The 16,032-nt window shown below is 44.0% G+C and overlaps 1 protein-coding gene and 1 pseudogene across 1 annotated transcript in view; one reads left to right on the top strand and one right to left on the bottom strand.

The window, feature by feature from the left end:
* Nucleotides 1-2,304: 2,304 nt before the first annotated feature.
* LOC100963399 lies at nt 2,305-3,051 on the top strand (annotated as a pseudogene).
* A 6,862-nt stretch (nt 3,052-9,913) lies between these two features.
* The window catches only part of TDP1 (tyrosyl-DNA phosphodiesterase 1), an 85,451-nt gene continuing 79,332 nt past the window's right edge, over nt 9,914-16,032 (bottom strand). Inside the window, exon 16 of the mRNA XM_023511516.1 lies at nt 9,914-10,192. Within this exon, the coding sequence (XP_023367284.1) occupies nt 10,119-10,192 (74 nt within the window). The 3' untranslated portion in view covers nt 9,914-10,118. The remainder of the gene's footprint in view (nt 10,193-16,032) is intronic.

Below are 16,032 nucleotides of genomic sequence, written 5' to 3'. Positions count from 1 at the left end.
TCAGCCTCCCAAGTAGTTGGGACCACAAGTGCTTGCCACAACGCCTGGCTATTTTTTTTTTTTTTGGTGGCAGCTGTCGTGTTTTGGCGGGCCCGGGCTGGATTCGAACCCGCCACCTTAGGTGTACATGGCTGGCGCCTTAGCCACTTGAGCCACAGGCACCAAGCCAGTTAAACCTTTTAATATTATCCAAAATTATCCTTTGTTGTGCTTTGTCTTGAATCTGTTATTCTTGAGATTAATTTCTGTTGACCTAGCTTCAAGTTCCCTGACTCCTGTTACAGCCATTCTATTAAGCTCAACTAGTGTTTTCTTTCAGCTAAGTTTCAGTTCTGGAATTTCCAGTTCAAAACAATCTCTATTACTCTGCTACAGTTTACTATCATTTTATTCATTCATTCAGGGACGGGAGTGGGGAGAGGCTATCAATCAGGCTGGAGTGCAGTGGCACGGGGGTAGGTGTCCTCCAATTAGCCTCCTGAGTAGTTGGGATTATGGGTACATGCCCTAGCACCTAACATTTTTTTTTAAAGGGACATAATCTTGCTCTGTTGCCTGGCTGGTCTCAAATTCCTGGCCTCAAGTGATTCTCCCATTTCAGCCTCCTATCTTTTCATTCATTATAATTTTTTTTTTACACTCTTGAACATAGCTTTAATAGTTGCTTTAATATGTTTGAATGGAACTTCTTGGGGTTGGTCTCTTTCAATTGTGTTTTCTCTTGAGAATGAGCCATGATTTGTTTATTCACAATTTTGGATTGTATCCTAGACATAATGTTTGGCATACACTTTATGATATATTGTACAAACTCTGGCTTTTGTTATATTCCTCTGAATTTATTTTTTTAAAACAGGCAGTTAACCTAGTTAACACCATTGAAGGCAATGGTAAAGCCATCTTCTTTGCAGTGGGGAGTAGCTTAATTTTAGTTCTATTCTTTCAACCTTATCTGTCCAGGCATAGTTCAGTTATCAACCGGAGATGTGAGCTGGGTTTATACACAGAATTTGGGCATCCTCTCTCTGGCTCTCTTTTATTTCCCCCTCACTGTCAAAAGGCTGTTGTTGCTCTAAATCTATTCTTTCTTCAAGTCAGCAAGACTACAGATTTTACATTGGAGGTTTACCTGTCCTGCATGGTGCCGGCTGAGACCTGACCTCAAAAGTGGTGAAACAAAACAAAAACCCCAAAATGAATCAGGATATCATACAGTGTGGTACCCTTTTCCTACTTACTGTCGTCCCTCCAGTTTTGGCCTGCTTTTGGACACTTTTAGTACTTTAAGAAATTGGTTTTTTAAAGAAGTGTTTCCCCCAGAACTTATAGGGTTTGTTTTTTTGTTTTTTTTTTTTGAGACAGAGCCTCAAGCTGTTGCCCTTGAGGCACGGTAGAGTGCTGTGGCGTCACAGCTCAAAGCAACCTCCAACTTCTGGGCTTAAGCAATTCTCTTGCCTCAGCCTCCCAAGTAGCTGGGACTATGGGTGCCCACCACAATGCCCGGCTATTTTTTGGTTGTAGTTGTCATTGTTGTTTGGCAGGCCCAGGCTGGATTCAAACCTGCCAGCTCTGGTGTATGTAGCTGGCATCTTAGCTGCTTGGGCCACAGGCACCGAGCCAGAACTTAGTTTTTATCCACTAAAGAGTTAGTCCAATAGTAACTATCTCTCTGCCAGAGACTTTAAGTTATTTGGTTTCCCCCAACATTTTATAATTACATTTTCAAACATCAGCCTCCAGGTCTAGATAGGTAGCTTGAGAATAATGCCCATCCTCTCTGGAAAGCAGAGCTGAAAGTTGGAGACAGTTTCAGTTACATTAGGGAACCCTTGGCTCCAGTACAGTTACTAGACTTGGGTCAAAGTCTCTTTCATTGCAAAAACGTAATAAAGCTCGTTTCTGTCATTACAAAAGAATCTAGACCCGTAAGAAATATTGATAAAACATTGAATAGCAAATATTTAAGAGGCTTCTAAATGTTAGCAATGTCAATTATGTGACTAAAACAAAATCATTCTGTTCTCACGTTCATTTCTAAAGAACCTATTAGCAAACAGCCATCCAAGGCATCCACAGTGGCGTCATTTAGGCCCTCAGGCTGGGAAAGTGATGGCACTGGCTTAGCCAGGACAGACACGATACCAGACAAGGCACAGATCTCATTCATCACCTACATGTGTGACCTTAAGCCTTTTCTCTCCTTCATAAATCTCATCTTTATGAAGATGGGATTACATAAGGCCTCCATGGCCGGGGAGGCTCCTCTGGTTAGTGTGTTCATGGTGACAGACTCCAGGGGTGCCCTGTTTGTCTCCTGTAGCTCCAGCAATGCGGCTCAGGTGCCTGCTACAACCTGGCTGTCGCCTGAATTTGGATTCCACTGGCCAAGACAACAACCTAAATTCTCCTAACAAAGGTCTGCTGTCTGACTCCATGACCGATGTCCCTGTTGACAAAGGGGTGGCTGGCCAGACTCTTGCTGTTGAAAGCCTAACGGAGGCTGAGGAAGAGTTCAGGGTTGAGCTCACCAAGGTGAAAGAGGAAACTGACACCCTGCGGCAGGTCCTGGCAGTAAAGGAGAGGGACCGTGGCAAGCTGAGAAAGAGGCTGGGCCTCTCCACATTTGGGTGGGGGTGGGTCTGAAGCAGAACCTGTCCAGGAGCTGGCATCATGTGAAAACACCTATGTGAATACTTCTGAGAAACGAGTGGAATGAGAAACAGATCCACTTGGACCTCTACAAGAGGACTCAGGAGACACTCTCGCAGGCAGGACAGAAGACTTCAGCCGCCCTGGCCACAGTGGGCTCTGCCATCAGCAGGAAGCTGGGAGACATGAGGGCTCATCCATTCTCACACTCCTTTAGCAGCTACTCCACCTGCCACTCATTCCATAAGCATGCCAGCCAGAACTCGGCAGCTTTCAAGTCGTTCGAATGCCGATTCGGGACCATGAAGTCTAAGGTTGTGGGTGACAGAGAGAACAGCAGTGACAATCTTCCTTTCCCAGTGGGGAGTGGCGACCAGCCCATCAGATCATGGGCCTTTCTAAGGCCACGGTGGTCTCACCCGGCCACAGAACAAGTGTGTGCAGGCTCTCCTCTTCATTGCCAAGGCTCTGCACTGCGTGATGGAGTGGCCAGCCTGGGCAAGTGGACAGAGCTGGCTGGAGGACAGTTGTGCCCATCCACACACAGATGTGGCTGCTGCGTTCACATGATTTAGAGAACATAGTCTTCTACACAGATGTTTTACACTAAAGTTCGTAGATGAAACATATCACTGTGCCATCCTTCCTGGGGTGCAGGAGGCAGACAGGGTGGAGGATTTGGAGGGTGTTGAGCCAAAGCCCAGACTCTCTCCAGCCTCTGTTAACTCATGAGAATGTCGAAGGGTTAAAAAGTCATTTCTACAGACTAAGTGGTATTTTCTTACCTTCTCCTCCTCCCCTGACTCACAGAGATAATATAGTCACCCAGAAAGCCACCCACCTGATCTGAAATTTTTGATCTCAAAATGCTGAATGAAGAAACTGTTCCTGAGACCCGCCCCCCCTCCCCCAGCAAACCGACATCACAGCAGATACCTGGTTGTTACAATGAGCTAGCTTTGACAAGAGCAAATTCATTATTTTTTAAATGCAGTAGATGCTTCGAAATTAAAATTAGACAAATAACTTTAGCCTCATAGCTGAAGAATATTGTTTCTTTTGACTCAAGTTGAAATACAAGCCTTACGTTGCCTTCTGCTTTATGATTTTTTAATATATAAAAATGAAGGTTCTTTAATAGGCTGTGAGTACTGCATACAATTTTATGTTTAGCCCTCCTGACAGCTGCCTGGCCCAATTGGTGTGCTTTATTTCCCTAACACTCCATCCCAGTGGTAGCTCCCCCTGGCTCCCTACCCTGCCCCAAAGGGCCCCCGGGAAAAGCCCCCATCTTTGGGAGAGGTGAGCCCCCTTCACAGAGCTGCATGTGTGCTAGCCAGTGGCTCCAGTGCCTGGTCACTCCATGTAGGGTAATGAAAAGCAGAACCGACCCCACAGGTTGGATCAGGGTGGGTGTTAGATGAGCCAGGACTCGGCTGTCAGCTTTTCCTGTTTTTAAATTGTCGTGACCACAGCCTCTCTCGTATCAGGCCCTGCATGTCAGGAGGTGTGGTTAGCAGGGGCAGCTCTGTGCCTTGGTGGCTCCTAGCAGGGCAGTGAGGCTTGCCCTCTCTGCAGGCTGAGCAGTCCCTGGACAGAAGGGATGCTGGGCTGAAGGTGTCCTCTGGTAACCAAATGGCCTGGGCCATCTCAGACAGCCCTGGGAAGACAAATACACATGACAAGAGTGCAGGGGCCCAGGAAGAGCGCGGCTTGGGTCCCTTGCAGGGTGTGGGGTGCAGTGAGGAGGCAGCAGCTAAAGAGGTGGGAGCTGATGTATCTTTTCCTTAATGTGAATAATGGGTAACTTGTCAATAAAGCATTCCTTTGGGCAACCCCCTCCCCCAAAAGAAGATGGTTTCACCTGTTCCAAAGTATGATGAAGATGTACACAGAGTTACCTATGATCATAAATGACCCATGTAATAAATGGCCTATGGATTCAATTTCTCCTCTGCTTTTTCTGAGCTTCTCTCTGTTCATGGGTATTAAAATAGGAGACTGGTCCAGGTGCCCTCCAGTTCTTAATAAACTGCAATGGGGCTCTTTGAAAACCTTGCTACAAAGGGAACAGGAGGCACTGGGCCAAGTGCCTTAGATACAAGAACTATAAACATTGGTCAGATTGTCATTTCATAGGAGCTTCTAATAGGCCCAAAGCAAAGTGCGTAATTTATATCAGTTGGATTCTGCTTTGAAAGAGATGTGCCTAGGACTCTGTAAAATACGGAACATGAGTTACACGGGACTTGCACGCTTTGCCCCCATGTCTGCATCATGTCCAATACTGCGGGAGGTGTTCTCACGTTGTCACGTCCCAACACTGCATTTCCTAGACTGTCTCTCGCCCTCCCCTTCTCTGGCATCTCCCACGCTGCCTTCTGTTTTGACGCCAGCCTCATTCCTCCTGCTCCATGCTTTACATCTAGTGAGTCAACAGAAACCACAGGGTTCAGTCCCAGAATTTAATAGAACATTAGTAGTGCAAAGTGTTCAGCCCTTGATACTCTAACTTGAAAGACCTGCTCTGCTGGCAGTTAGGTTGGCTTTAATAATTCAGTGGCTCAGTCCTGCATGCTGATGTGACATTTAGTGAGTGATTTTATGTGCTGCTGGTTGGTTCTGCCATGCTAATCCTGACTTGCTATTACAGTGGATGAAAGCACAGCCAGTCTCATATCGACACAGGTACAGACCACATATGCAAAGCCTGATCCTCGGCTGGAGCTTAGGAACATTTGCTATATCTGCTGCCCAGACCCTCACAGCAGCACAGCATGACTCTGTAACTAAACCAACTGGGTTCAAATCCCAGCTCTGCCAATTTCCAGTGGCAAGGTGTTCGGCGACTTTGGACAAATTATCAGTTTCTTTGTACATGAGAATAATGAAAGTAAACACTTGAAACAGTTACTATAAAGATGAGTTAATTCCTGGCACAAAATGCTTCGTACTTGCTGGTCAGTGTCAACAATCAGGGATAAGTGGACACCAACCTCGCAAGTGACCACGGGCCCCCAGGTGGGTTTTGGTTATGTCACTGCTAGCACTTCCCAGGAACTGCCCCACGCAGATGACCTCTAATGTTACCTCTAATTTATTTTTGGTGTGTGAAACCTGTTATATAAACGGAGGCCATATAAGACATATAACTTACCTGGCGGATAGAAATGCAGTAAGAAACCATATAGTTTGTAGTACTCTGTCCTGGATGCCGCTTGAAGTAAGTGGGCTACTAAACTCAGAAAACTTGTCAAAATTTTATCATTAGATATGATCTAGGCATAATATGGCGTTAGCACCATACTAATTCAGAAAGCCACATAATAGTGTACTAATTTCTGTTAAGGTTAACGTCTACCAAGGAATCCAGGAAAGTGACATTTAATCTGTGTGCACTTTCCAGGCAGCAGAACTGAGTCTTGGTTCCACTGTTTATTGTGGGACCTTATATCCCTTGAATTTTAGTTTCCACATCTATAAAATAGGGCTAATTATGGTATGCTCTTCAGAAGACTGATGAGGATAAAGTATAAAGTGCCGAAGCACTTTAAGTGTAAGCACTTCAAGATTAAGTGTAAAGTGCTGAAATAGTTTCCACGGGAAGAACCCAGGAAACATTAGCTGTTACTGTTACCTAGAAAAATACAGCCTCCCCAACCAATGAACTCTAGGGTTGATTAAAATAGGTACTTTCCCAAGGAGTATGTTAATGAAAACATCCCATTTCCCTCCCTCACGTGTTCCCACAAATGGATGTGAGACTGAAAGAGATCCAACTTCCTATGAAAAAAGGCAGTGGTTCCCTTTGTCCATAGATAGAAAATCTTCCTCAAACCATGAATCTCCTATACTGGCAGTTTATAAAGAAGTTGGTTGGACCTTCTGTGAGATTTGTCCTTAGCAGGTATAAAGCCAGTGAACACTGAATATGCCAACTCCTTATTATTGCCATGAAAGGGTGGGAGGAGATGGGGAAAAAAGGATAAACACAGGCATGCAGCTCCACGTAGACAGAAGGGAAGTGAGGGCTTCCCCAGGTAGGGAGAAATAACAGTTAAACCCTACCTACAGTTTTTAACCTACAGTTAAATAACAGCAGCATTTTTCCTCAAAAAATCAGCAGGCATGTTGTAGTCAGTCCCATTAAAAAAAAGGACCAAATGGGTTGAACTGCTTGTTTTATGTTCCCACACATTCTTGATTATTCTTGGGGCATTATTTTATTTCCCAGAAAGCACATGGCAGTCACCGTACCTGCACGGGCTTGGCTCGGCCCTGCCTGTCCCTGAGCCCATGCTCACCTTGGCAAGGGGCTTAGGACTGCTGTCAAGGGTTGGGCCAAGACACCTACTAAGTGCAAACTGCGTGACCATCGACTTCCCCTCATATGACCTCAACATAAGGTAACCTAGCCCTTTCTATACAACTCAAATTTTCTTTTCCAGAATGGCCTCCCAGGTCCCCACTGGGTATAGATAACTACTATTCCAAATGTGTTTGATGGCCCCTTCTTTGTGCTAAGAGCCAGCATTCATAGCAATTTGAGTGTTGTGACATCCAAGCATCTGATTTTGGTTCATAATGGACTAGAGAAAAAAATGGCAGATCTCTTCAGTCTATGACACTGCTGGGAAACTGAGGCCACCTAGAAGTTAAGAGAAAAGGCTTTAGATATTGCCTCACCTGGGTTCAGATACTGAAGAGCACTTGAGTGAGACCCTGTCTCACACAAAAAAAGGGGGGGGTGGCACCTTTGGCTCAGTGGATAAGGCACGGGCCCCATATACCAAGGATGGCAGGTTCAAACCTTGCCCTGGCTAAATTGTAACAAAAAAATAGCTGGGTGTTGTGGCGGGTGCCTATAACTTGGGGGAGGCTGAGGCAAGAGAATCGGGTAAGCCCAGGAGTTGAAAGTTGCTGTGAGCTGTGTGATGCCACGGTACTCTACCAAGGGTGATAAAGTGAGACTCTGTGTCTCTGAAAAAAAAAAAAAATGACCTTGGACACTTTTTTTTGTTTTGTTTTTGAGACAGCCTTGCTCTGTTGCCCTGGGTAGAGGGCCATGGTGTCATAGCTCATAGCAGCCTCAAACTCGTAGGCAGGGGTCCTCAAAACTTTTTAAATAGGGAGCCAATTCACTGCCCCTCAGATGGTTGGAGGGCCAGACTGTGGACCCCAGGACAAGTTGGCTGTTAAGCATGACAGGCAGCAGCAGCAAAAACACCTGGTGGGCCGTAGTTTGAGGATGCCGGCTCTTAGGCTCAAGCAATCCTCTTGCCTCAGCCTCCCAGAGTGCTAGGATTACAGGCATGAGCCATTGCACCTGGTCTACAAATACTTTTTGCACCCATGTTTCCCTATAGGAAAAATGAGGATAATCCCAAGGAACTAACAGTTGCAGCAGCAATCATGTGTACTATTTTCATTTTGTGCATGCACGGCTCTATGTACTTTACACAGACTCACTCACTAGAAACATCAAAGGGTGTTAACAACACCACCTTCATTTTACAGTTGGAGGGACCAATACACAGAGAAACAACCTGGTCTAGGCTGCCCAGCCAGTGAGAGGCAGAGCTGAGATTCAAAGTCCATTGCCCAACTCCAGCTCTGACCCACTTTGCCAACTCACCTCCCGTGCTAAGTGAATTAGATGAACAGTGTACCTATATGAGCCCACACGGCTATCATCTTGACCGGCTAGGTCCTGCCCAGAGGCCCAACCTGCTTGCAGCTATGCCGATGCCCTGTGACTGACAGGCTTGTCTGCTGCTGACCCCAACTGGGTGGGACCACCATTACTGGTGAGAAGCACAGGTTCTTTGCTACAGTCTTTTGGACACCCAGATCAAACCACGGGCCCTTGCTCAGGGCAGGCCTCACCACAATGACATCAGCTTTTACCACTAGCTCCCCACCTCGCCCCACCAGCCCTACCATTTCCTTCCATGGCAGTTGGGCTCATCTGATATACGGTTTGAATCTTCTTATTATGTAAAGGGCAGAGTCAGAAAAGGCATAAACATTAGTTTTTTTAATCTGTGAAATGAACTGGTTAAACTAATTTAGTGGCTTTTCAACTTTTTCTTTTTTTAAAGCAAAAGTCTTAACCTCCTCCCCCATTATATCCAAATATGTAAAACAGATAAAGCAGAGCTTCTCCCTGGCAGGGGTGGCCCTGAGCCATGCCTGCCTGCTTCCCCCTCCATCACGGCACCCCACGCCACCACACTCCTCAAGGTGCTTAAAGGTACCTCTGAGGACCAGTTTGAAAGACTATTTTAAAAAAGGATACTCAGAGGTGTGAGGTATATGAACAGCCAGGTGAATGACCTTGGAGACACTGGAACCTTTCTAGGCCTTGGTTTCCTCACTTGTGAATTAAAGATACCAAGATTTCTTCTAAGTAAAACACTTGTGTGCTTGTTATGATTCTATGAGCTATCTTCTCTGAAAACTACTGGAAACAGATGAGATACTCATTTACCCTGGGAAATGAGTGAGGAAGCAGCAGGTGGTTGGGTCCAGTGGACCTATCTATAAGCAGTAAGGCAGCCAGCAGGGTGCTGCAGAGACAGGAAAAGCCTTGGGAAGTTAAGGCTGAAAGCTGCCAAGTCAATTCAGCCCATTGTGTCTGAAGGATAACTAGACTCAGGAGAAGCCTGAAGCCCAGGGACATTCACAGACTACCATCCAGCAACCCCAATAGACACACTCAGTTGAAGGGGGCCACAGGTAAAAAAGAAATGATTGCATTCTTCCTTGGAAAGTTCTGGTTGCATGAAGAGCACCTTTCCAGATGGGGAGTGAAAGCACAACACACATCAAGCTTCAATTCTGAACAGTGACACCACCATGAGATTCTCTGTCACTGGGCGGATGATTTTGTATCTACATACGGGTTGACCATTCCTGACCCCCAAATCCAAAACCTGAACTCCTCCAAACGAGAACTTTTTGAGAACTGACATGATGCTTCAAGTGGAAAGCCCACAACTGATCTTTCCTGACAAAAGTTGTAGTCGAAACTTTGTTTCATGAACAAAATTAAAAATATTACGTAAAGTTACCTTCCAGCTACGTGTATATGAAACAAATGAATTTAGTGGTACACTTGGGTCTCATCCTCAAGGTATCTTATATATAGGCAAACATTCCAAAATCTGAAAAACTTTTGGGTGCAAGTGTTTCAGATTAGGGATACTCAAGCTATGTTACATTTTAACACTGTGAGGTTTAATAGTTTTCTTTCCAAAGCATATAAAAGTGAATTAAGAAAAACCTTTTTTTAAAGTGAGAATGAAAAATACAACCAACATCCACGTTTGTAAGAGCAACCTTTGCAAAGAGTTTTGTGGAGGTGCAAACAAGACTTTAAGGGAAGTGAACATTCAGTACAAACAAGATCATTCAATGTTGGGGCTCAGGGTCTTACATTATTTAAATTTCACAGCGCTTTCAGACTCTCAGGAAGGCACCCACATGTTCCCATGTGTATCTGGTGCTTTCACATAAGGAATGTTCCATATCCATGGCCGATCTGGGGGAAGGAAAAACACATTATATAATATTTATTAAGACAAGATCACAGAAAATTCACTCACCTGATGGGATATAAAGCACTTGTGTGTCTTGTTCTGCAAATTGTGAAGACTATTTTCTTTAACCAAGCCTAAATGATCTCCTCCTTTAGACAACGGCTTTTAGTAAACATTCCTGTTAGGTTACAGGAGCAGGTGAGTGAGCACAGGGGAGCAGGGCAAAGACCTGGGGCAAACCTCGGTGCTGCTCCGTACTAGCTGTTATACCAGCATGTACCTTCGAGGGGAGCCTCAGTTCCTTACCTGTACCTTTGTTGTGGAGTTATCATGAGCATTAATTGGGATAAAGCCATGTAGCAGGCAAGACGTAGCACCTGACACACACTAAAGGCCTAACAAAAAACAGCTATTCCTTTTTTTTTTTTTTTTTTTTGAGATGGGGTCTCCCTGTGTTGCCCAGGCAGGTCTTCAACTTCTGAGCTTAAGTGATTCTCCCTCTCTGTGCCTCACAAGTAGCTGAGACTACAGGCACATACCACAACACAAGGCTTACTTCTTTCTTCTTTGAGTAAGCTGGAGAAAGCAATAATGATAGTTGGTATGGTCAAAGGCCACAGTTCTGTGCTCAGCTGACCCAAGAGGGCCAGTGTCATGCCCATAATATGTTTTTGCTCTGTGGGTAAAAACCAGTAACTGATGAGGCATGTACATCTCTGTATAACTGACTACAGACCAGTGCTGATGAGAGCAACAGGCCTGGGAATGGCACAATAGAAAGAACACTGACATCCTATCTTCAAATCCTATCTCCACCCTCTCAGCACCCTAGAGAAGGCATTTGGGTTTTGGCCACAGGTTCCTCCTCTGTGAAATGGAATTACATTAGCAACTGCCAGGGATTACCACTATGCATAAATGAGAGAACATATGTGAAAGTTCCTGCCATGTTGTAGTTGCTCAATAACTGTGAAGATTCTTCCTTCCTTTTGATTGCCACACATTGCTACTGCCAGAGTCAAGCCACTTCAAGAGAACCATAATAATATGGGTAGGCCATAACTACATGACAGGAATTAAAAATAAATCCCCACATTATTGTTTTGATAAGTACCTCAGAGAAGCTCTGAAGGGTTGGAGTGCTTATTGTAAACTGTCAGTTTAGCAGGTGAAAGATGGATTGCCAAGTTACAGGATTGTCTAGGAGCTGCAAACTCGCCTCTGGGGGAGCCTTTCCCTTTCTCCTAAACAGAGGCAGATGGTAGCTCCGAGGACAGCGTGGGCAAGACGGGTACCTGCTACTCTCTCCCAGCCTGTTTGTGTTAAATGACTTCAGAGCAATCACACAAACAGGAGCACGCAGCAGGGTATGCAGGAGAGAATACCAAAGAGGGCAACAAATGATTGGAAAAATTTTTGCTTGTCTTTGGTCTTGGGATAGTTTGAAAGCATGAAACCAAGCCCCTTTTTTGTTAAACATGCTTGTTGGAGAGCACAGACTTGGGCCTGTGCTACACAGGCTTCCTGAGAGGTGCAGGGAGGGCAGGGTTGATAACCCTCCACTGCCGCTCACTGGCTCTACTGACACCCTCACTCTGGAAACAGCACCTGTGCGCCTGAGCGTCTCCTTACCCATCTTCTCCTGTATATCGTTCTGCTGAGAAACATCAGTTCTGCTGCACTCCCAAAGCTAAGGACACCCTGGTTCTTGCTGGATGAGTAGCTATTAGAGATACTCCCCAGCACTGCAGAATCTCTGATACAAGCATTTACCAATTAGCAGGTAACTGCAAGATCATCACAGTATTGACTCCTCTTCCTCAAAATCAGGCAATAATGACTAAGCAAAGACCTGGTAACTGCACTGTTGGCAAATCCCTTGCAGCTCTGCTTTGTAAATGAGCATAACATATCTTGTGCTGGCTAAAAGGCCCAGTACTACCCGGAGAGAAAGCTTGAAAAAATGGCCACAGGGAGGAGAAAAGAGGGTTGTTGTGATCTTTTTCCCCATTGCTACTGGAAACCAGCATTAATACTCACTGGCTTAGAGGAGAACGTGTTTTAAGCAATCCTCTTAAATCATCCCATGAGATAACTTGCCTTGTAATATATTCATTCATGTATTCAAAATCTCTGAGTGCTGTCTAGATGCCAGAGACTTTGCTGGGTGTGATGGACAGAGAGGGATAAACCAGACTCACAAAGCCTCACAGAGCTGCTAGCTCAGTGGGGAAAATGGAGAAACAGGCAGGCTTCTATGTCTTTGTAGCCGGCCCTAAGCTGGCTGATGGGTCAATCACAGGGAACATGCTAGAGTACGTTTTTCTAGGACCATGTCCAGAGAGCTTGTTTCAGCAGGTCTGGGCTCACGTGTGACAATATGTATCTTTGTCAGATTCCAAAGGTGATCCTGAAACAGAGTTTGGAATTCCACACTAAAGGGGGATGGGAAGCTATCTTTTTCCTGGAATACAGAGGAAGGATTTAAAGCAGGAGAAGGGTACAACCAGATATGCATGTAGCACTGTAGAGCATGGCTTCCAGTGGGAGGAGAGCATCACTGGAGATGAACAAGGAGTGTGGTCGAGGTGAGAAACTGGAGCCCTATGGTTAGGCCATGGCCACAAGGCTGGAAATGACAGCCATGGAGTTCAGATGTCTTTGTTTACAGTACCTCTATCCCACCTCTCCCTGTGGTCAGACTGTGGGCATCTTCTACCTCATTGTTAATTCCAGAACTTAGCCCTCCACAGGGGAAGTCATACAGTGTAACAGAGAAGGGGCTATGGATGCTAGAGACAGGCTGCTGTGAGGCCTCAATGAAGATAACCTGAATGTGCTAGGTTCCAGAATCAGGCGCTGTACTATAGCATTTGTATCATAGGGTTGTGAAGATACAATGAATTAATTCATGTCAAATGCTCATACCGATTCCTGGTCCATATTACGATGCGTAGTTACCACCACCCTCCCTCACCATGCGTAACGATCATCTTATCCCATGTATGTAGGTCCTAACAGCTTTTTTAAACAATCAAATAAATCCAAGTAAAGTTCAAAATCCTGTTCTATTTAGCAAAGTAATAGCTCTTTCCTCCAACCCTCTAATAAATGGCCATGGGTTACGGGCTTGTCACTGTTCTAAATCTGTAGGCCCACTCATAGGTGTTTCTCACTGTCTTTTCTAAAAGAAACTTGATAGACTAGCATAAGCCACTGTCACCTGAGCAATCATCTTGGGAAACTCTGAAATATTTTATACTAATTTACCAACTTAGTAGAAATGCAATCATTTATACATACGTAATTGCAGCATCAGTGTTATCTGAAATCCATTAACACCTTTCTCTGTGAAGAACTTCACATACTAATCCGTGATTATATACAGAACAGAACAATTTAACTAGTGGAAGAATTTAGCTTGCTAAAACTCAAGTACTAATTTATTTCAAGAGAATCCAATAAATTTTTTTTTTCTACTTCGCTAACTCTAGATTTCCTTAAGTTTCCTGATTATAAAGTAATTTTAAAAGCTGAGCTATTAGTTTACTTTTAGCCTTCTATTTGCACTGTAAAAGAAAAATAGATTTTATTAAAGAGATGATCAAAATCACTCTAAAAATGTTGTTAGCTGCCTCATATTAAAAAATTCATTTCTAAACGTCTTTCAATAACAAGTCCTTAGGCTGGACACCCTGGCTCACGCTTGTAATGCTAGCACTCTGGGAAGGCCAAGGCAGGTGGATTGCCTGAGCTCACTGGTTCAAGACCAGCCTGAGCTAGAGTAAGACCCCATCTCTTAAAAAAAAAAAACAACAACAAAAAACCCCCCCAGCAGGACATTGTGGCAAGAGCCTGTAGTCCCAGCTACTTGGGAGGCTGAGGCAAGAGAATCTCTTGAGCCCAAGAATTTGAGTTGAATGTCACGGCAGGCATTCTACCAAGGGCGACAAAGTGAGACTCTGTCTCAAAAAACAAAAACAGGTCCTTAAAAATACAACATAGCATTAATTTTAAGCAACTTACCTTTTTTACGTTTTATTTGGAAAGGTCAACTGAATTAACTTTTCATTTCCCTTAGAAAAATACTTTCTGAATCTGGGAATAATTCTAATAGGACTAGATTGAAGTTTACTCTGCTACTATCTGTATGCAATGAACTATTTAAAATTAACAAAACAATGGGAGAATGGTGAGATCACTTAGGAGCCAATGATTCTGAAGTATTTTAGAGGATTATATACACTATATAATCACTATAAAGTACTAACTCAATGTATCATGCATATTTCAAGTGCCAAGTATGTTTTAAGGACTTCTACTAAACAATTATATTTGCAGCCTCTTAGCTTAGTTCTAGCCACTTAAAATTTCAAAAAATGGGGCATTGGCCCCATATGCCGGAGGTGGTGGGTTCAAACCCAGCCCTGGCCAAAAAACTGCAAAAAAAAAAAAAAAAAAAAAATCAAAAAATGTTGCAATATGTATGTCATACCTGCAAAAGAGTATGTACAATCTGGCAGATCCCAACTTACCCAGTCATTCAAAGTTAACATTGGCTCCTCTGATATGATGCACCAAAAAAAAACCACATTACTTCTTTGGTATTAATGGCAAAAATATGTAACCTGGATCAATTGTGAAGAAGAACAGACGAATCCAAGACTGAACCTTCCTTCACAGTTTACAAAATAACTAGTCTATGCTCTATTAAGTGCCAATGTCATGAAACACAAACAAAAAATTGTGGCACCTGTTAATGGAAACTAAAGAGAAATGCTAACTGAATATAACATGTAACCTGGACTTTCTCTTTTGCTGTAAAGGACATCATGGGGAAACTGATGAAATTTGATTACCTATAGGATGACAGTATTGAATCAAGTTAACTGCTGATGACAGCTATACTGTGGTTATATAAGAGAATGCCTTTGTTTTTAGAAAATAGACAATGAAGTATTTAGGAATAACAGCACAAAGTTTGCAAATTTCTCTCAAGTAGATCAGAAAAAGTTAGTATGAGGGCGCAAAAGTGATAACAGATTGACATTTGGGTACCCAAGGGGAAGGGCATATGGGACTTCTTTGTACTGTTGCAACTTTTCTGTAAATCTGTAATTATGTCAAACTTTTAAAAGAAAAAAACACATGTATGCTATTAAAAAATAGAAAACATACTTAAGTAACACCTCTGAAGTTTTATATGTTCAATAACTTCTCTCTCTTTTTTTTTTTTTTGCAGTTTTTTGGCCAGGGCTGGGTTTGAACCCACCACCTCCTGCATATGGGGCTGGTGCCCTACCCTTTTGAGCCACAGTGTTGCAGGAAGATGAGGCCCAATGGAGAGAAAGAGCACCCAAACACCACATTTATAAGAGAAAGGGCTTTATTCATTGGCCGGGAGCTTACAGCATAGATTTCCAAATGGCTGCACTCCCCAACTGGCTTGGTCTTTCTCCTTTTATTGACAGTCAAGAAGTTCCTCCCCACAGGTACCCTTCCCATTGGCCAGTTTGAATCAAACGGGAGATGCTAGTCTACAGGATTTCACAGAACTTGGATATTTCCAGGTTCCAGGAAGTTAAGTCTATAAATTCCCAAGAGCTGAGTCACCATGGAGAGGACCCTGCAGTGCATCCTTGTGGTCTCCCTCCCTGAGAAGACCTGTTCTCCCAGACCTCACCCTTCTCCGGTATCCTCTCTCAATAGGAGACACACACACACACACACACACACACATATATTTAATTTTGTTACTATTATTATTATTATTTTTGGCTGGGACCAGGTTTGAACCCACCACCTCTGGTATATGGGGCCAACGCCCTACTCCTTTGAGCCA

The sequence above is a fragment of the Otolemur garnettii genome, unplaced genomic scaffold (assembly GCF_000181295.1).
Source record: "Otolemur garnettii isolate 467f Iridium unplaced genomic scaffold, OtoGar3 scaffold00020, whole genome shotgun sequence".
Taxonomy (NCBI): domain Eukaryota; kingdom Metazoa; phylum Chordata; class Mammalia; order Primates; family Galagidae; genus Otolemur; species Otolemur garnettii.
The sequence above is the reverse complement of the archived record's forward strand: the minus strand, read 5'-3'. Positions and strand labels throughout refer to the sequence as shown.